This window comes from Gigantopelta aegis, chromosome 4 (genome assembly GCF_016097555.1).
Source record: "Gigantopelta aegis isolate Gae_Host chromosome 4, Gae_host_genome, whole genome shotgun sequence".
Taxonomy (NCBI): Eukaryota; Metazoa; Mollusca; class Gastropoda; order Neomphalida; family Peltospiridae; genus Gigantopelta; species Gigantopelta aegis.
Window position 1 is genome coordinate 39,327,748 of NC_054702.1, and position 22,427 is coordinate 39,350,174.

Sequence of the window (22,427 nt, forward strand, 5' to 3'; positions counted from 1 at the left end):
GCTTTCATTCAAGCTGCAGTTTTATTGAACTCATTAGCAGCAATGATCTCTCTACTGGACACCTCTCTGTCTGTCTATCTGTCTCTCTTCCTCTCTCTCACTCACTCTTGGTTTCACATTCATTCTCTCTATCTCCGGCTCTCCTGTCTTCTCTCGTTCCATTATCTCTCTCCCTCTCTCTGGATTTCTCTCTCTCGAGATTTCTGCCTGTATCTGTGTGTCTCTCTCTCTCTCTCTCTCTCTCTCTCTCTCTCTCTCTCTCTCTCTCTCTCTCTCTCTCTCTCTCTCTCTCTCCCTCCCTCCCTTGCACTTTCTCTATCTCTCTCGGTTCGTTGCTTGCTCTCTGTATGTCTGTCTCTGTCTGTCTCTCTCTCTCTGTCTCTCTGTCTCTCTCTCTCTCTCTCTCTCTCTCTCTCTCTCTCTCTCTCTCTCTCTCTCTCTCTCTCTCTCTCCCTCTCCCTCCCTTGCACTTTCTCTATCTCTCTCGGTTCCTTGCTTGCTCTCTGTATGTCTGTCTCTGTCTGTCTCTCTCTCTCTGTCTCTGTCTCTGTCTCTGTCTCTCTCTCTCTCTCTCTCTCTCTCTCTCTCTCTCTCTCTCTCTCTCTCTCTCTCTCTCTCTCTCTCTCTCCCTCTCCCTCCCTTGCACTTTCTCTATCTCTCTCTGTTCCTTGCTTGCTCTCTGTATGTCTGTCTCTGTCTCTCTGTCTCTCTCTCTCTGTCTCTCTGTCTCTCTGTATCTGTCTCTCTCTCTCTCTCTCTCTCTCTCTCTCTCTCTCTCTCTCTCCTCCCCCCCTCCCTCCCTCTCTCTCTCTCTCTCTCTCTCTCTCTCTCTCTCTCTCTCTCTCTCTCTCTCTCTCTCTCTCTCTCTCTCTCTCTCTCTCTCTCTCCCTCCCTCCCTCTCTTTCCCAAATATCGATATTGCATATCGATATGTTAGTTACGGTACTTCTGTTAGATTCCAAATAGCCGTAATTTAAAATGTACTGAGATGTCATTAAGTTAATATTCTCTTCCTTTCCTTTCTTCTACTGGGCAAGGGTGGAAACAAATAATTTCACTATACGAGGACTCTTCGGGTGCCCAGACATCTGACCCATTTGAAGTTGTTATGTATGGTATTCATTGACAGGACCCGGTCATGTTCCCTGTGATTGGTGCCAAGTTCAACACCGGATCAGTCACAGAGATCTCAAATATATCGACAGGCCAGTGGATGCTACCAGTCTGGGAAGGAAAGGAAAGGAAAGGAATGTTTGTTTCATGACACCCCAGCGCATTTTAAACTACAGCTATTTGGTGTTTAAAGTTAAAGTTTGTTTGGTTTAACGAAATCACCAGAACACATTGATTTATTAATCATCGGCTATTGAATGTCAAACATTTGGTAATTTGACAAATAGTCTTAGAAAGGAAACCTGCTATATTTGTTTCCATTAGTAGCAAGGGATCATTTATACACACCATCCCACAGACAAGATAGCACATACCACGGCCTTTGATATACCTGACTGGCATTTACTTGGTGTGTGGCCGGTCTTGGATTGATTCACGTCGGTAGGCCCATTGGGCTATTTCTATGCCCCACAACTGTTATATCAAAGGCTGTGGTATGTGCTATCCTGCCTGTGGGATGGTACTACTAATGGAAACAAATGTTTTAACTTTTCGTTGACAGCAACTTTATTTGACAGCAAGGAATCATGTCATGTAGTTAATGCACCATATATATGCCATAGGTTATGTGTTAGTATATGTATGGTGGTAGATTGGCAACAGTATAAAAAAATAATTCATAAAACATATATGTTCATGCAATATAAAGTATACCATCCTAGTTTTTATTGGTGTCATATAACCAAGCAGTAAATTCATGTTTCAATATATATGACATATGACAGTGGCTTTGTAGTGTGTGTGTGTGTGTGTGTCTCTGTATCTGTATCTGTGTGAGTGTGTACATGCATGTGCGTTATTTGATTTTGTTTTACATATGCTGTCTGCAACAGCAGCTGTTGTCCTACAGATTTAATAATAATGCTTCATTGATTTTTTTTTTTTTTTACTGCAAAATATATATATATATGAAATTTATCACTGGAATAAAGTAAGCATAAAAGAATATAGTATCATTTATGGGCTATTTTAAAACAGATATTATTATGGTCTTTGGGATATTCATCCCATTATAATAAGTTAACACAATAGACTAGTAATATGAAAATGGTATTTAAATATTTTATCACTTTAGGCATTTGTATACATGTACTCATTTGTCTTTGGATGGGCGGGATGTAGCCCAGTGGTAAAGCGCTTACTTGATGCGTGGTCGGTCTGGGATCGAGCCCCATCATTCCAGTCAATACACCACGACTGGTATATCAAAGGCTGTGGTATGTGCTATCTGTCTGTGGGATGGTTCATATAAAAGATCCCATGCTACTAATGGAAAAATGTAGCGGGTTTCCTCTCAAAGACTACCAAAATTACCAAATGTTTGACATCCAATAGCAGATAATTAATAAATCAATGTGCTCCAGTGGTGTCATTAAACAAACCAAACGTTTTTTCATTTGTCCTTGGGACAGCGATCGTATTACATGGTTATGTGTGAGAGAGAATGTATTTAACAGATTATCTTTGTCCCCAGTATAATGTACCAGGTTTTGTATTGATTCTGCAAACAAAAGATTTCTAAATTGACCAGGAGAAGTTGGTCAAGTTACACAGGATACCATTTTGTAATTGCATAGCCTGATGGGAATTTTTATTTCTTTTGTTTCTGATTGGTCGATTTGGCAAGATATTTGGTTTCATACCAGGAATTTGTTTGCTCTTTCACTGAATCATTTTCTGTTTTTAATGTTAGTCCATCTGCTTAATTTAAAATAAACAAAAAACCAAAACATCCTTAACCTTTCCTCTGCTTACAAAACTGTGAACTAAATGTCGTTAACTTGAACCAACCACCAGTAATCTTGTGAGTTGGTTAATAATCTTCTTTCTTTTCTTTTTTTTATTCTAGTAAATATCATAATTAACTATTATTTGTGTGTGATTGTGTATTTCGAAATATTGCAGCAACTTGAAAAAAGTTAAAGTTTGTTTTGTTCAAAGGGACATACACCCTAGTTTTTAAACACTAAGGCATATTTTTGACATTTAGAGCCATTTTTGATAACAGAAATCATACTTTACTTACATTTTATTGTTTACATTATCCATTTCCATACATTCGAAGTGTTTGTGGTCATCTTGGTGTTTTAATATCACAAAATGCATTGAAGTAGCAGCTTTAGAGTCGAGTGTTAGTCTATTTTATAGAGTATTTCACCATTTCAAAGGCACAGACTAATGTTTCACTCAGTTGTAACTTTATCCAAATATGTGTTACAGGTTTGTAGATTACCTAAACTTAGTGTTAATTTTCATGGGTTGAAACTAGGGTTTGTCCCTTTAACAACACCACTAGAGCACATTGATTTATTAATCATCGGTTATTGGATGTCAAACATTTGACATTTAGTCCTAGAGAGGAAACTCGCTACATTTTTTCCATTAGTAGCAAGGGATCTTCTATATGCACCATCCCACAGACAAGACAGCACATACCACAACCTTTGATATACCAGTAGTGGTGCACTGGCTGGGACGAGAAATAGCATAATGGGCCCACTTGAAAAACAAACCTCAGCTATCATTTGATTCTTCAGATTTCCTAAATTAGTTTTTCCTCACATTTACATAATGAGGTTTTACAAAACAGAGATTATTAAATACATTTAAAATGCACACCACAAATGACAGTTTACACAGGATTCACATACATTGGACATTATTTTGCTTCAGCCATTGTTTACAAATTATTTTTACCATACTTATTTCAGAAAGTAGAAAAAGAAAGAAAAACACCACAAGAAATGGCTAATATATACAAAATAAATTATATCCAAATACCACTAGAAACTTAGCAGTTATCTACTTGGGCTAATTAAACTTCCTAAGTTACCTGTGGTATAACTTGAGGATTTTATATCCTATTTGTATACAGTATATAAAATCAGTCTATATATATTTCATTTCAACTTATTTTCGTGCTTATATCCAGTTATGGTTCAAGCATGCTGTCCTGGGTACACACCTCAGCTATCTGGGCTGTCTGTCCAGGAGAGTGGGTTAGTGGTTAGTTGGTTAGCGGTTAGTGAGAAAGGAGAGGGTGTAGTGGCTTACACCTACCCATTGAACCCTTAAGAACTCGCTCTGGGTTGGTGCCGGTACCGGGCTGCGAACTCTGTACCTACCAGCCTGTAGTCTGATGGCTTAACCACTGTACCACCGAGGCCAGTATCAGTCTATAGTGTTGTACTGACCCCTATATCGTCTATAGTGTTGTGCTGACCCTTATATCGCCTACTTTTAATATACTTGTGTATTTACACTGTGGCAGCAAATGATTAGCTTGTGATCAGAATAGTTTTAAAATGCCTGCATCTTCTAAGTAAATTAATGGATTTTAAACACACCTAATCCCATTAGTGGAGGAAGGTTGTTGCGTATTTTCATGTTTAGATGGATGAAGTGTAGAAAGACAGATAAGGATGGGGTGAGGGGGTGTTTGTACAAACAGGAAACGTGGGTGGGGGGTGTCAGGTTAGTCATGTTATAAATCTGGTTCTGTGTGTTTTATGACCTGGAGTTGGTAGCCTGTCAAACTGAAAGTGCACATGGGTAAATAGGATATGTACTAGCTTCCAGTTTATTAAAGGTACTTGGTCAACTTGTCAACATCATATAAAATTTCTGGTTAATACTTTTGAAGTTTCTTCTTGGAAAACTAAGGGCCAAATTTACCAAGCCTTTTTTAACTACATGTAGTTACAATGCTTAAAGGGACATTCCTGAGTTTGCTGCATTGTAAGATGTTTTCGACTAATAAAATATTTCTACGATTAAACTTACATAATTAATATATTTTCTTGTTTAGAATATCAGTGTCTGTATATTCAATGTATTTCTGGTAATCTTAATATTTGCAAGAAGCCCAAACTGGATTTTGTCTTCAAATAATTTTGTACGTACAAAAAAAATATTTTTTAGGAAATAAAATGAAGTTTAACCTACTACAAATATTAGAACGATCAAAAACATGTTTAATATACAGCCACTAATATTTTATGCAGAAAAATATATTTGATACGTAATTACAATCGTTAAAAAGTCTCTGTTAGTCGATAACATCTTAAAAATTGCAGCAAACTCAGGAATGTCCTTTTAAACACCTGCATAGGTAGCTTGGGTACGTGTCCTCTAGCCATATTTTGTTTATATGTGAGAATATGGCTAGAGTGCACTTAGTGTTAAAAACTGTCAGTTTTAAAATTTCCTACAATCAAAGGTTCATTAAGTACTGTGTCTAAAAAACCCACATAGTTTCTTAAATATGATGCCAGTCATTTAATTTTATTGGTGCGGGACCCAGTGGTAAATCGCTCGCTTGATGTGCTGTCAGTCTAGGATGGATCCCCATTGGTGGGCCCATTCGGCTATTTCTCATTCCAGCCAGTATATCAAAGGCTATGGTATGTGCTATCCTGTCTGTGGAATTGTGTCTATAAAAGAACCCTTTCTAATTAATGGAAGGAAGGAAGGAAGAAAATGTTCTATTTAACGATGCACTCAACATATTTTATTTACAGTTATATGGTGTCAGTTATATGGACCATACAGATATTAAGAGAGAAAACCCACTGTCGCCACTTCATGAGCTACTCTTTTTGATTGGCAGCAAGGGATCTTTTAGATGCATGCACTATCCCACAGACAGGATAGCACATACTATGGCCTTTGAAATAACAGTCGTGTTGCACTGGCTGGAACGAGAAATAGCCCAAGGCCCACCGACGGGGATCGATCCCAGACCAACCACACATCAAGCAAGTGCTAATTAATGGGAATCTCAAAATTAACAAACATTTGACATATGATTAATAAATCAATGTGCCGTAGTGGCGTCATTAAACAAAACAAACTAACTTTAATTTGATTATTTTGGAGTACATTCATATATACACACACTTGTTCCCAATGAATGAATGAATGAATGAATGAATGAATGAATGTTTAACAACTCCCCAGCACGAAAAAACCCATAGGTTATTGGGTGTAAAACTATGGTAAATGCAAAAACAATGTGATGAGCAACATCAATATAAAAATTCAACAGTTAAATTAAAACACAGTGTAAAGAACTGTGCAACAAATATCACAGATATATAAAATGTTCCCAATGAAGACAGATGGTTGTTTCCATACTTGTGGTGGAAAACAGCCATTATACAACTATGATGGAATAATGGTTGACAGTTACAACTTGTGAACATGGGGACAGGATGTAGCTCAGTGCTTGCCTATACTGTGCGAAGGGTTACAGAATCAGTCAAGCCCCATGCATGAATGAATGAATGAATGAATGTTTAACAACACCCCAGCACGAAAAATGCATCGGCCATTTGGGTGTCAAACTATGGTAATGCAAATAAATAAAGTGATGATCAACATCAATACAAAAATTCAAGACTTAAACAAAAACAGTGTAAAGAACTGTGCCTGAATAATACAGTAAATGTTATGGTATACTTTTCTGTGTAATAAGAAGTTGATATAAAAATTCTGTGTGGCAGCAATTGGTTAGTCTTACAGTCTCTCTATCTGTATTTACTCTTTCTCTTCTCTCTCTCTCTCTCTCTCTCTCTCTCTCTCTCTCTCTCTCTCTCTCTCTCTCTCTCTCTCTCTCTCTCTCTCTCTCTCTCTCTCTCTCTCTCTCTCTTTCTCTATCTCTTACACACAATCTTTCTCTCACACACACACACCCGTCTCTCTGTCTCTATCTTGGTTCTCTATGTGTCTCTTTCTCTGTCTCTCTCTCTCTCTCTCTGTTTCCATCTCACTGTCTCATCTGAACTGAACTGAACTTTATTTACACTCTGGCCGTAATTCAACGGCATATGAGGTACATTGTAAAAATATAATTAAATAAATAAATGACAAGATGGCATATTCATCATCAGATATTCAAAGGTATATATATATATATATATTTTAAAAACAAGTGTATATCTATGGGTTCATACATGCATTTGAAGACATACATTGCATATACAAATAAAATGAAATTGTAAAAACATAGATTTCAGCCATGGGACTTAAGAATATGCATAATTTGTTTAGGTACAGAAAACTGCTAGCTTTCTGAGAACACATTTTTTTCACTGCCATATAGCATTCTAAATTTGTCAACATTTGGTCTTGATTGGCAACACTTTCACAGAAATCTTTTTCTTTCATCTTTGAAAAAAGGACAACACATTACATAATGAAATTCATCACCAATTTTGTTATTTATACACAGAAAGCATGTTCTATTTGTTAAAGTTATTTTTTTCCATCTGCCTTTTTCAATGGGAAGATAATGATTCGAGAGTCCAGATACCGACTCCAAACCCTGAGTGAGTGCTCCGCAAAGCTCAATGGGTAGGTGTAAACCACTTGCCCCGACCAGTGATCCATAACTGGTTCAACAAAGGCCATGGTTTGTGCTATCCTGCCTGTGCGAAGCACAAATAAAAGATCCCTTGCTGCTAATCGGAAAGAGTAGCCCATGTATTGGCGACAGCGGGTTTCCTCTCAGAATCTGTGTGGTCCTTAACCATATGTCTGACGCCATATAACTGTAAATAAAATGTGTTGAGTGCATCGTTAAATAAAACATTTCTTTCTTTCTTTCTTTCGTTTTAATAGATTTACATCTAGTAGCTGTGCTGTCCATGCATTACTATATCACTGACATAGGAAGCGAGGGTGGGGGGGCAAAGTAGGTATGTGCCCCCCACTGTTCATATATTTTGCTTTATATTTGCTTTATAATAGTGTAAAAGTGTGCCCTCCCGACTTTTTGGCACCTTCCTATGCCACTTTATATCCAACATCATCCAAGACAGATTTAGTAAACTTGAACCATCTATGATCACATATATCCCAAGGTTCAAAATAACCATGTTGGACTCTCTACATAACTAATTTTAAAAATGCTGCCTTATCATTAAACAAATATTATTTTCCTTTTCCTGTGAACATTCATGTTCTTCTAATCCTTAAATCAACACTGAAGTTACCTAGCTTGAATAAACATTAAATTCTCTCCAGATATTTTGTTGATGATTAAAGCTTTCAGTTTCCTGGTTTCAAACACACACACACACACACACACACACACACACACACACACACACACACACACACACACACCTTCACCTCACACCACTCTCCACTTCACTGTCACCCCTAGACCTGATCTGTATTACAAACATAGCCCTCTTATCTACTGGGTCACACACCATACTTGAAATATATGTCTTCCTTTCTCACCTTAGAAACACACACACACTGATCCAAAGGCCTGTAAGTCTTATGGTAATTGTGTTGGATTTACTCAATTATAATAACAGAAAGCAGAACAGTGTAATAAATCTGGTATGACATCAGGCCTGTCATTTCTTTCCCTGTCACCTTAGAAATATGAAACCATCCTCACCCCAGGGTTGGGGGGAGTTGTAGTTCAGTTAGGGCTGTTCCAGAATGGATCACATGGGGGAGGCAGGAGGAGGGGTTTTTTTGGTACGCCCACCACTCACAAAATGAAATTGTATTAAAATCAAGGATGCTTAGAGGATAAACTTACAGGAGGTGTATCTCACCTTTGGCATAGTCCGTCCTTGACAATTTTCATTTCAATTGTAAGACCAAAAGCCCATATACAAGTATAAATGTCTTAGTATTTTTGAGACCAGTTGTTGAAACATTTAGCCAGCTGTTTAAATTACCATTTTATAGCGGTGGTGGTAGTAGTAGTAGTAGTGGTGATGGTAGTAGTAGTAGCAGCAGCAGTAGTAGCAATTTAAGCAAAACTATTGTAATTGTGTATATATAAATGTGCCAAATATGATCTTGCATGAAAACTGTATCATATTCTTAGAAAACACCCCTGCCCCAACCCCCACCTCCATCGCTAATCAACATCTAGGTTTTTGTACTTGGGTTTCCCAGCTACAGGGGTAATAATAATGTTATAATAGAAAGCTATACTGTATTACAAATTTGTCAAATGTTATGTTTCACCCTCTTAGAAACACCAACACCCACACCCACCTCATCACCACCTAGGTCTTTGTGTTTGGATTGTTCAGATAATAAATAGTTAAACTGTGGCATAAATCTATGCGTTCTCAGTTGTAGTTTTTTCTCCTCAAACATAAATAATGAAAACTGTCTAGCACTGTTTTGTGCATCTTAGAGAAATAACTCCCTCTCCAATAGCTCCTGTGTGTCTTTGTGTTTGGATTGTTCAGTTAATCTTCTGGCAGCGATTTTTAAAAAGGTTTCACTTCAAACATAAACAAGAAAACTGTCCAGCATTGTTTTCTTCACTTTAGAAATAACCCACCCACCATAGCCCGGCCCACCCTTGTGTCTTTGTGTTTGGATTGTTCATCTAATAGATAACTAAACTGTATCATAAATCTACTTGTAACCTATTTGTTTTTCACATGAAAAAAACCCTGTGTAGCACTTTTATGGTCAATCTTAGAATTATAACCCCCTATGACATAACCCACCCTTGTATCTTTGTGTTTGGATTGTTTATCTAATAGTTAACTAAACTTTATCATAAATCTATCGGTACCATTGTTGTTGTTTGTTTGGGTTTGTTTTGTTGGGTTTTTGGGGGGGTTCACATGAAACATAAACAAGAAAACTGTTTAGCATTGCTTTCTTCATGTTATAAATATCACCCCCATATGGCCCAGCCTACCCTTGTGTCTTTGTGTTTGGATTGTTCAACTAACAGATAACTAAACTTTATCATAAATCTACTGGTACCCATATTATTATTTTTTTTAAATTCACATCAAAGAAAAACAAGAAAACTGTCTGGCACTGCATGATTTCTTCCTGTTAGAAATATCACCCCCTATGGCCCGGCCCACCCTTGTGTCTTTGTGTTTGGACCGTCCAATCAATAGATAGCAAGTTGCCATGTGTTTGGCGATTTTGAAGCAGGCAGTATTGATCTCTGGTTACACCTGAAAACATCCCAGTGTTCCACACTTCACTGATGACAAGTCTGCCACATTCTTGTTCTCTTAACAAACCACCGACAGACAGACCACAGACCGTAAAACAGTGGTAGGTCTTCACTCTTAATGAGTTGACAGACTGATATAGTCAGCTCACTCTGTCACAGTCACCCGGTGGATTGCTTCATAAAATGGTGGATTGCTTCATAACACGACATCAGTTTTTATTTCTGTGTGTGTGTCTTCATCAACAATTTACTCACAACACACATTCTGTGGGATGAGTTCCAGTGCTTGCGTATAGAGCCGTGGATTGATTTTCAACTTGTGGCTCACTCACCAGCCTGAGTCAGTGTTGGTGGTGGTGGACAAGCCTGTGTTTTTCTCCTGAAACTACAAGTCATCAGTGTTTGGTCATCGGTGTTTGGTCATCAGTGTTTTGGTCATCGCTGTAAGAGCCTCACACACACATACACATGTGTGTAGTATTGTAGTCGAGAGTTCCAGTTCACACCAAGTTCATTCACACCAGTGGAACGATGCTGTTACTACTACCACTACAAGCGAAGCAGGCTGTAGTATGTGGGCTGTATGCGGCAGTCACGTCACGGTTGGTGGGGTTTTCCACGAGGCTGGGACATTCTCCTCGTCTCAGCACTTGACAGTTTAAGAGTTGAAAGCCCAGTCACTTGTCTTGTGTTTTCCCTCACAGTGTTTGCCTTGTCTTTGCCATGCATCTCAAATGAAGGGGAGCTATTTTGGAATTTTTATGACCGAAAAACAAAAAAAGAATCTTGTGTATGGGATGGTTGTCTCATTGTAGGGACAGTCAAGAACAGTGGCTCTTCGATCGACAGGCAGAATGTTTTCCTGGAGTTTATTGTATGATTTCTGTGATAAAACTGCATAATCCTTTCTTCAATTTAGTTGTGGATTTTTTTAATACCAGTACATAGAATGTGGAATTTTTACTACAGAAGACAGAAAACAAAGACATCAAGTGAGATATTCTGTGCAACAAATTGCTTTATTACGATGACGGCACGAGAAGCACTAGACTAACAGTTTGGCCAGCGTTTGTAATTGCCTCAATCTTGTCTGTGCCCCCCTCCCATGAAGATAAAGGACTGTTTCTGTTCCGCTCTAACAGTGCTGTATTAATTATTACTCTCACAGCGGTATCAGATGCACGGCACATGGTATTGAGTACTTATAGCCAGTACATCTGTCTCACTTCAGACTTGTTCCATTCTCTGACATTCTGGCTGTATAATCGGATGATGGGACTCTGGAGTAAACTCCAGCTTTGTTTTATGATGAGTTAATCAATCATAAAGTACAGTCGATCAATCAGGAGTTACTGTTGAAAGATTCTGATTTTTAAGAACATCAAATAACTACAGTGGAATATTCTCATTTTCGAACATCATATAATTTATAAACACAGTGAAATATTCTGTGTTTCAAACGTTATATAAAAACAACTACAGTATAAACAGTGGAATATTTAGTGTTTAGTTTTTTCTGGAACATATGTAACCCACTGGTATACTGGAATATGTTGTGTGTTGGGGGTTTTTCACAAAGGATTATGTTCCGATTAAGAGAGTACTAGCTCTGATCACAAGATGTTGATGGAAGGATTTGAAAGAATCAATAGGGATTAACAATGTTGCCTAAGAAGGATCAATGACTTGTGGCCTGTGTGATGGAATATTTTCCCTTTGATGCCTTGTTGCTATTTTTTGCCTTGCTGTGTGCCATTTGCTGCTCAGGTAGGTGTAGCAGAATTGAGCTTATTGATCTGTGTGTGTGTGTGTGTGGACCGGTGGCTGCAGGTCACAAGACTGTAGTATCATTGTCATGATAACATAATTACTCATAATAAGCTTAGGTGGGGGTTTTCTTCCTTAATTAGTACAGCCAGACAAAGCAGCTTCCTACAAATTGATCAATACAAAACAAATTTGGTATACATTTAAAGCGACTGTCTACATTTTTCTGCTGACTAACAGTTAAAAAAAGTTTATTTGGTGTAACAACACCATTAGAGCACATTAATTTATATTAATCATCGGCTATTTGTATGTCAAACATTTGGTAATTTTGACATATAGTCTTAGAGAGGAAACCTGCTACACTTCTATTAGTAGCAATTATTTTTTTATATGTACCATCTCACAGACAGGATAGCACATACCATGGCCTTTGATATGTCAGTCGTGGTGCACTGGCTGGAACATTACATTTTTATTATTAACCAATTTGGAACAAGCATTCTGAGAGTTCTGCTAAAATTACCATATGTTTGACATCCAGTAGCCGATGATTAAAAATCAATGTGTTCTAGTGGTGTCATTAAACAAACTTTTAAACTATTCTGCAATTTTATTATATTACGACAGTTGATAGTAACATTGGATATCTTTCTATTTTATTCATTTCAACTTATTTTCGTGTTTATATCCAATTAAAATTCAAGCACGCTTTCCTGGGCACACACCTCATGTCCAAGTCTGTCTTTATAAATCTTTCTATGTCAGGCTATTAAATTATTTTAATTTCTTCATCTTGATCTTCATATTTACATGTATATCCAATTAAGGTTCAAGCACACATTTCTAGGCACACACCTCAGTGGTTTGGCCCATCTGTCCAGGACAGATCAATGGTTTGTCATTAATTCATTTCAGCTTATTTTTGTGCTTATATCTAATTATGGTTCAAGCATGTTGTCCTGGGCACACACCTTAGCTATTTGTGTTGTCTGTTCAGGACAGTGGGTTAGTGGCTAGTTGCTGTTAGTTGGTGGTGGTTACTGAGAGAGAAATTGGTGCAGTGGTCTTACACCATTGAGTCGTTAAAACTCGACTGAGTGGGAGCCGGTACCGGGCTGCAAACCCAGTACCTACCAGTCTTATGTCTGTTGGCTTAAACATGACACCAGTTGTGCTTTGTCATTAGAATGTTTGTTATAGAGAGAGATAAGTTTCTGTGTGGTGGCATTAAACCTCTCTAATAATCTGTTAAGCTCACTGTGGGTGGGAGCCGGTCTTAAGCCCAGTGGATTAAACACTAGCTACACTTCAGCCAAGGTTTGGCCTGTAATTACCTTCGTTTCAGGAAAATGATTGGCCTTAGTGGCACATGTGGTTAAGCCATCAGACTACAGGCTGGTAGGTACAGGGTTCACAGCCCCGGTACCGTGGCTTCAAACCAGAGCGAGTTCTTAAGGGCTCAATGGGTAGGTTTACGGTCACTACACCCTCTTCTCTCACACTAACCTCTAACCGACTAACAACTAACCCACTGTCCTGGACAGACAGCCCAGATAACTGAGGTGTGTGCCCAAGACAGCATGCTTGAACCTTAATTGGATATAAGCACGAAAATAAATTGAAATGAAATTAACAGGAAAATGCAGGATCAAACCTGGGATATTAGTACATTGTATAAACCTGTGGAACATCAAATGTTAAATATGGGTCTCTGTGTACTAATTTTCATGCATAATGTAACAGGAAATACAAGTATTGTCTAGCCAATATTTGCTATTTGTGTAACAGTTTAGTGGCATTATATGTAGGCCCTATAGTATTCGGTATAGTGTATTACATGAACGTATGAGGATAAAATATAAATTCTGTTCATAGATAAAACTCTTAAATAAGAGAGGTTTTTCTAAATGAATGTGTAATTAATAGTTCATACACAGACACCAAACATCATAATTATTTTAAGGTTTCAAATGCTTGAATGATATCCACTGATACCACAGTTTTTGTCACCATTAAAGTTAAAGTTTGTCTTGTTTAACAGCACAAGAGCACAGTCATTTATTCATCATCAGGAATCTTTTCTATGCACCATCCCAAAGACAGGGTAGCACATACCATGGCCTTATATATTAACATGGGGTATCGTTAACAAACACTATCTTTCCTTGAGACAATGATGAGATTAATGTTAAACACCATCTTTACTTTCTCTTTCAGTTATGAAAATGATGTTGTATTAGAGGTCAATGTTAAACAAACACTATCTTTAAACAATGAGGTTGCAAGTGAGGTTAATATTAAATGCCATCCTTTCTTTATCTTTCAGACAGCTACAAGAATGGAATTGTGTGCTGGAAATGTCATTAACAAACACTATCTTTTCTTTAAAGAATGAGGTTGCAAGTGATGTTAATATTAAACACCATCTTTACTTTCTTTTTTCAGAGAGCTACAAGAATGAGGTTGTGTGTGAGGTTAATGTTAAACACCATCTTTACTTTCTTTTTTTCAGAGAGCTACAAGAATGAGGTTGTGTGTGAGGTTAATATTAAACACCATCTTTACTTTCTCTTGTAGACAGCTACAAGAATGAGGTTGCGTGTGAGGTTAATATTAAATGCCATTAAATGCCATGTTTACGTTCTTTTTTCAGAGAGCTACAAGAATGAGGTTGTAAGTGAGGTTAATATTAAACACCATCTTTACTTTCTCTTTCAGAGAGCTACAAGAATGAGGTTGCGTGTGAGGGTGACCAGGTGGAACTGTGGTGTCACAGAGCGACGCGCATCGCCATCCACTCCGCTTTCTTTGGTCAGACTCCCAACGATTCCAGCAAATGTCTCCAAACACATCACAACTATATTGGTAATTCTTGTCCTTCCTTGTTTGTCTTTGTGTGTGTCTGTGTCTGTCTGTCTGTCTGTCTGTGTGTGTGTGTATGTGTGTCTGTCTGTGTGTGTGTGTGTTGTTTGTGTGTGTGTGTGTGTTGTCTGTCTGTGTGTGTGTGTGTGTGTGTTGGCTGTCTGTGTGTGTACGCATGCATGCATGCATGTGTGTGTGTGCATCTGTGTGTGTTTGTGTTGTCTGTGTGTATATATGTTGTCTATGTGTGTGTGTGTGTACTGTGTGTGTGTGTGTACCATGTTTGTGTGTGTACCATGTTTATGTGTGTGTACCATGTGTGTACGTGCGTGCGTGCATGCGTGCATGCGTGCATGTGTGTGTGTGTGTTTTAGTGGGGGGGAGGCACAGGGGAAATAGCTGCATGTTAAGTGCCTTGGTGAGTTTCCATTCATGAATAATTTAACAGCTGTGCATTCTCGTATCAAATGTCATAGAACAATGGCTGTATAAAGAGCCCAATAGGGCCCCAGGGCCACACATATATTATACACCTAGTTATACACATGTATAGGAACATAAGAGATTTATTTTAATACATGTATAGGCTTTCCTTGAAATTTAGCATGGAACTAACATCCTATTTTCATTATCTTGACTGTTCTCATATCAAATGTCACGGAACCATGGCCATATAAAGAGCCAAATATGGCTCTAGGGGTAGTCATATACAGTGAAACCCCTGTAAACTGGACACCCATAGGACCAAGTAAAAAGTCTGGTTTTTAAGGGGTATTTGGTTTAGAGAGGTTATGTTCTGTAGTAATATTTAATAAAGGGACTAAAAAAAACCATTTGGTTTTGAGGGAATTCTGGTTTACCAAGAGTCCAGTTTGGAGAGGTTTTACTGTATGTAGTTTTTACACATTTAAGAGCATAAGAGATTTATTTTAATATAGGCATTCCTTGCATTTTGTTATGGAACCAACATCCTATTTTCATTATCATGACTTTTTTCATGGCCATACTAAGCATTGGCGTAGGAAGTGATGGGGGTGCATGTGCCCCCCCCCCCCACCCCCACTTTTCAGATATTTTGCTTTATAATAGTGTAAAAGTGTGTAAATATAAAAGTGTGCCCCACCACCACCACCACCACACACACACACACACACTTTTTTGGCACCTTCCTACACCACTGCTAAGAGCCAAATTGATACTCAGGGCTAACCAAGCAGTCACATACATCTACAGAAATGTAAAAGATTTATATTAATATGGGATAAAAAAATTTAACAGTATGCTTACAAAGTTCAGAACAAAAATAATCATATCTAAGCTTTGGAATATAACACTTATTTTATTATATTGGCAATTCTTACATTTCTTTTCAATGTTTTTATTGAAAATATTTAGAGCATTCAGTGTTGTATAATTTAATGATGGAATGAAATACGATATCAGACCAACAGACCAATGCTTAACAGGAAAGATTACTGACAGTCAGTCTTCTCACATTACTGACATTCAATCAGTCTTCTCACATTACTGACATTCAATCAGTCTTCTCACATTACTGACATTCAATCAGTCTTCTCACATTACTGACATTCATCATCACATTACTGACATCAATCAGTCTTCTCACATTACTGACATTCAATCAGTCTTCTCACATTACTGACATTCAATCAGTCTTCTCACATTACTGACATTCAATCAGTCTTCTCACATTACTGACATTCAATCAGTCTTCTCACATTACTGACATTCAATCAGTCTTCTCACATTACTGACATTCAATCAGTCTTCTCACATTACTGACATTCAATCACACATTACGTGGCTAATTGTAACTGAAATGTGGTGTACAGGACTAAATGTTCCCTTATTTCTTTCTTTGTCTCTGTATACAAACTATCGGCCTCGGTGGCGTCGTGGCAGGCCATCGGTCTACAGGCTGGTAGGTACTGGGTTCGGATCCCAGTCGTGGCATGGGATTTTTAATCCAGATACCGACTCCAAACCCTGAGTGAGTGCTCCGCAAGGCTCAATGGGTAGGTGTAAACCACTTGCACCGACCAGTGATCCATAACTGGTTCAACAAAGGCCATGGTTTGTGCTATCCTGCCTGTGGGAAGCGCAAATAAAAGATCCCTTGCTGCCTGTCGTAAAGAAGAGTAGCCTATGTGGCGACAGCGGGTTTCCTCTAAAAACAGTGTCAGAATGACCATATGTTTGACGTCCAATAGCCGATGATAAGATTAAAAATCAATGTGCTCTAGTGGTGTCGTTAAATAAAACAAACAAACTTTACTGTATACAAACTAGACCTGTATCAATACTGGAGGTCGCGATACAATATGTATCCCAATACTTGGGTTGCAGTACAGTACAATACATAACACGATACTTAACTTTTCAGATCAATCATCGATAATTAAACTGTTTAGTTCAAATTTATAAAACATGATAACCTAATGCTCGGGAATTCCAGCAACTGAACATGAAAATTATGTTTTTATTGCTCTACTGTGCATGTTCGTAAGTTCGTAAATTTGTGCTTCAACTTTTTTACCAAAATCTTTTTTAAAATGAATGTATCGTATCGTATGGCGATACAGCTGTCCTGGATCGATGTATCGTATTGTGGCCCTCATATCGAAATACAATATTGTATCGCCGTGTTGTTACAGCTCTAATACATATAAATGCAACTCCCCTCCACCTGTTTGTCATTTTTAATATTTGTTTTAAAAAAAAAAAAATAATACACCAAACATAACCAATAAATGCAACCCTTCCAGTTTGCAATAATTAAGTAAGTTTCTAAATTGCAAATAAAAATCCTGATGTTATCACAATATTGATCAGCATGAAGGGCATAATTGTAGTCCTAAACGAAGTTTTATTAATTGGAATATTGTCCATTGTTGGTATAATCTCTGTGATTGAATATTTGGAATTAGAGGTTTGGGTTTCTATGGCTATAATCATGCTACAGGCTATTTAATTATCAGAGAAATGCTTTGTGAGAGCACAGCGCTAGCTGAACTACTTTCTTTGACTCCTTACTCTTTGGGGGGGGCCAGGACGTAGCCCAATGGTAGAGCGCTCGCTTGATGCGTGGTCAGTTTAGGATCGATCTCCATCGATGGCCCCATTGGGCTATTTCTCATTCCAACCAGTGTTCCACAACCACACAACACACAACCAGCTTAATGTATAAACAGGTGACCTTTACAGGGGTGCAGAAAGTACTCACCCGCTCGCCACCCAATGCGAGTTAAACTTCTGATGGATGAGTTAAAAAATGTAACTACTAACAAAGGCCATGGTATGTGCTATCCTGTCTGGGATAGTGCATATAAAAGATCCCTTGCTGCTAATCGAAAAGAGTATCCCATGAAGTGGCGACAGTGGGTTTCCTCTCTCAATATATGTGTGGTCCTTAACCATATGTCTGATGCCATATAACCGTAAATAAAATGTATTGAGTGCGTCGTTAAATAATACATTTCCTTCCATCCTTACTCTTTAATTTATAGCCATAACACACAGAGGAATTTAGCATACTGGTTAGTGCACCATGGTGCCTTGAACAGAGATTAAATCTTCAATAGGCTACTAGTCCTGATCAGAACTGACTCCCCTCAGTGGAGCTATTGGCATGGTTATTTTTCATTCTCATCAGTACAAGCTTGCAATGGACACGCACAACCAGCTTAATGTATAAACAGATGACCTTTACAGGGGTGCAGAAAATACTCGCCCGCTTGTCACCAAATGCGAGTTAAAGTTCTGATCAATGAGTTAAAAAATTTAACTACTAGAGCAACGACAATCTGTCTTTTTCTGACTGACTGACATTTTTTTTTTTTGTTTTTTTTTGGGGGGGGGGGGGGGGGGTTGGCATCGAATCCATGACTCAGCATCAGCCATGCCAGAATTCCAAACCATTCAAACAAACAATTCAGAATGATGATGAAATACACAACAATACATGTAGCGCATATTATACTTTCTACAAATGGCTTGTTTACACTGAAAGTGTTGCCGGTATGTTTTGGATAGATTTTTAATGTTAAATACTTGCAAGATGTCACTTGCATTTTGTAAATACATGTATATATGAAATAAATGTGAAAAACTTAAGTCTTTACCAGAATATTTCAAAATATATTGATTTGTTAATCAATGTTTGGGGCTTGATTTCATTCACCACTTGAGTTTGATCACTTAGCAACTTGCCAAGTGTTCTTAATAGTTTTGTCAAACAGATATATATATTATACTATGTTTAAACAATAATATATTTTTCTATATAGGATGGTGGGACTATGGTAGTAGAAATTCTGGTGGGCTAATAAATTTTAGTTGGTTCTGGTCCGACGGATTAGTGAAATATTTTCCATTTCTGCACCCCTGCCTTTATATGCAAGTTAAAATATATAGGTGTAATATGTGTGAAATTCACTTCATGGAGGGGGAGGGGGGCGGGATGTAGCCCAGTGGTAAAGCACTCGCTTGATGCACGGTCGGTTTAGGATCGAGCCCCATTAGGTTATTTCTCCTTCCAGCCAGTGGTGTAACAAAGGCCGTGGTATGTACTATCCTGTGGGATGGTGCATATAAAAGATCCCTTGCTGCTAATCGAAAAGAGTAGCCCATGAAGTGGTGACACCAGGTTTCCTCTCTCAATATCTGTGTGGTCCTTAACCATATGTTTGACGTCATATAACCATAAATAAAATGTGTTGAGTGCGTCGTTAAATAAAACATTTCTTTCTTTCTTTCAGTAGCAGTAACTTTAATCGAAGCGGGTTTCATAATCATGCAATTCATTTCAATTTCCATATGTCTGATGCCATATAACCGTAAATAAAATGTGTTGAATGCATTATTAAATCAAATATTTTCCTTCCTTCCTTCCTTCACTTCATGGAAAGGTACCGGCCTTGGTGTCATGGTTAGGCCATCGGTCTACAGGCTGGTAGGTACTGGGTTCGGATCCCAGTCGAGGCATGGGATTTTTAATCCAGATATTGACTCCAAAACCTGAGTGAGTGCTCCGTAAGGCTTAATGGGTAGGTGTAAACCACTTGCACCGACCAGTGATCAATAACTGGTTCAACAAAGGCCATGGTTTGTGCTATCCCGCCTGTGGGAAGCGCAAATAAAAGATCCCTTGCTACTTGTTGTAAAAGAGTAGCAGGTGGTGACAGCAGGTTTCCTCTAAAAAACAGTGTCAGAATGACCATATGTTTGACTTCCAATAGCTGATGATAAGATAAAAAATCAATGTGCTCTTGTGGCGTCGTTAAATAAAACAAACTTTACTTTTTTTTCATGGAAAGGTGGTTTTTAGGTCTATACAAAATGTCCTTTACTCTTAAGGACAGGTGGCTATTGAACAAATATGCAAATTATAGTGTAAATGTGACATTTAATCACAGGGGTCTTATCTGGTACACAAGATCTCCTTTATAGCATAAATGTGACATAAATGAGGTACCCATTTAAAATCAGTTGTTATACAAGATGCCTTTTTGTATTATAGTGTATAAATATTTGAGGTATTCATACAGAGAGATGCTTATTATGCAAAGGTGTTCTTTTTATTGTAAATTTGTGACATATACAGACCTGTCAACCTTTAGACAAGAGAAAGCAGGAGGTGTGTGTTGAAAAAGCAGGAGATTTTGTCAAAAAGCAGGAGATTTTTAAATTCACACAATTTAACCCAAAATCGCTAGATTTAAAAAAAAACATTATTACAATAAGTTATATGAATACTTTATAATGTCATATATACTTCTTAACCTTAGATCTTGGCATTAAAAAAAAAAAAAAAATATTAATTTTTTTTTTTTTTTTTTTTTTTAAAGTTTAAATATTATTATGATTTAATACATATTTAAAAAAAAAAAAAAATATTATCCAAAAATGTTAAGAACATGAACAAGAAATAAAAAATTTAATTAGTACATTTACGGTATTACACTTACAGCCTTACAGGTTGCGTTACATTATCATTTGTGGTTAGTGTACCTAAGTACCAAAGACAAATTTATATAAATCTTATAAATTAATATTCAGTTTTTACTATAATGAGGAACGGTGGCGTGGTACTTATTTAAAATCATTATAATGATGCAATAAAACATTCTATTTTCATTAATCATAAGTAAAACCTCATTACGGACATCGTGTGAAATATACCGGAATTATACCCATTTCCGTGAGTAACTTTATGTCAATGTCAAACACAACATTTTTTTAATTGTACAAAAATAATTTCTTGAAGTGTACCCTTATAACCAACATTTTACTGCACAAACATACAAAATTAACTGACACAAGTATGTTTATACAGCTAATTGGTCTTTTCATTGTCTTGCTGTAACATGTGATTTTAACATGCATTGTGTGTATCTCTGTCAACTCGGAGTCTGGCAGTTCAGATTCGTCATAGTTGCATTATGTAATCCAGTGGGAAGACATTTACAATTCAGAGGTGTTATTAGAACTAAATTGGATAGGTTTTTTTTTTTTATATGGCAACACTGAATGTCAATACACAGCCTGTTGAATTAGCGGCAACACGCTTTGTAGCCATTACGATGACAACAAACATTATAATTACATGTCATTTTATAAACTCCATGTGCTTTTTTAACAATATAAATAGGCTATCCCACAATTTTCACTTCGGCAAAGGTTAAACAGTCGGGACAATTCGGCCTGTTACATTCTCAGAAGCCGAAAGTAGTCGACATTTGCCGAATGAGAAAAAAAGGCAGAGTTACTTCCCTTCTGTTATTTTGACAAAAGAGGATCGATTTTTTTTTATACTTACAAAAATGTCATTTAAAAGGAGAAACTGTCTCCCGCACAGGCGAAAGGAGATTTGATCAAATACCGGGAGACTCCCGCGGAATCCGGGAGGGTTGACAGGTCTGGACATATACGAAGTGCTAGAGTTAAGTTTAAGAACAGTTGGTTAAACAGGGTGCCCTTCATAACAGATCTCACTATAAGTCATTGGTTTCATTGTGTGTTAGTTTCTGAGACTATAGTCATTCATGTTTTGTTTAAGATTCAATTATGGTTCAAGCACGCTGTCCCAGTTACTTACATATACACTTCAGCTGTTTGAGCTATCAGTCCAAGACCGAGTTTAATACTGGATGGTTTGTGAGATTTAAGTTGATGTAAGGCTCAATATCTCCCCATGGTGTTACCCCTCAAATAAAAGAAGTTTGTTTTGTTTAACAACACCACTAGAGCACATTGATTTATTAATCATCGGCTAATGGATGTCAAACATTTGGTTATTTTCACATATAGTTTTATGCCCTATCCCACAGATAGGATAGCACATACCATGGCCTTTGATATACCAGTCATGGTGCACTGGCGGGAATGAGAAATAGCTGAATGGTCCCACCAATGGGGATCAATCCTAGACTGACAGCTTTGCAAGCGAGCACTTTACCACTGGACTACGTCCCACCCCACGGTGCTACCAAGTTGTGCACTTAATCTAAATTGAGGAAAGTGATTATATCTTAGTAGAGTGCTGAGGTGTGTGATTATATCTTAGTGGCAGAGTGTTGAGGTGTGTGATTATATCTTAGTGGTAGAGTGCTGAGGTGTGTGATTCTATCTTAGTGGT

The 22,427-nt window shown here is 37.6% G+C and overlaps 1 protein-coding gene across 1 annotated transcript in view; it reads left to right on the forward strand.

Moving 5' to 3' along the window:
• LOC121369829 (protein eva-1 homolog C-like) overlaps window positions 1-22,427 on the forward strand; it is a 169,328-nt gene that overhangs the window by 139,282 nt on the left and 7,619 nt on the right. Inside the window, exon 4 of the mRNA XM_041494904.1 lies at window positions 14,627-14,773. Coding sequence (XP_041350838.1) covers window positions 14,627-14,773 — 147 coding nt within the window. The remainder of the gene's footprint in view (window positions 1-14,626; window positions 14,774-22,427) is intronic.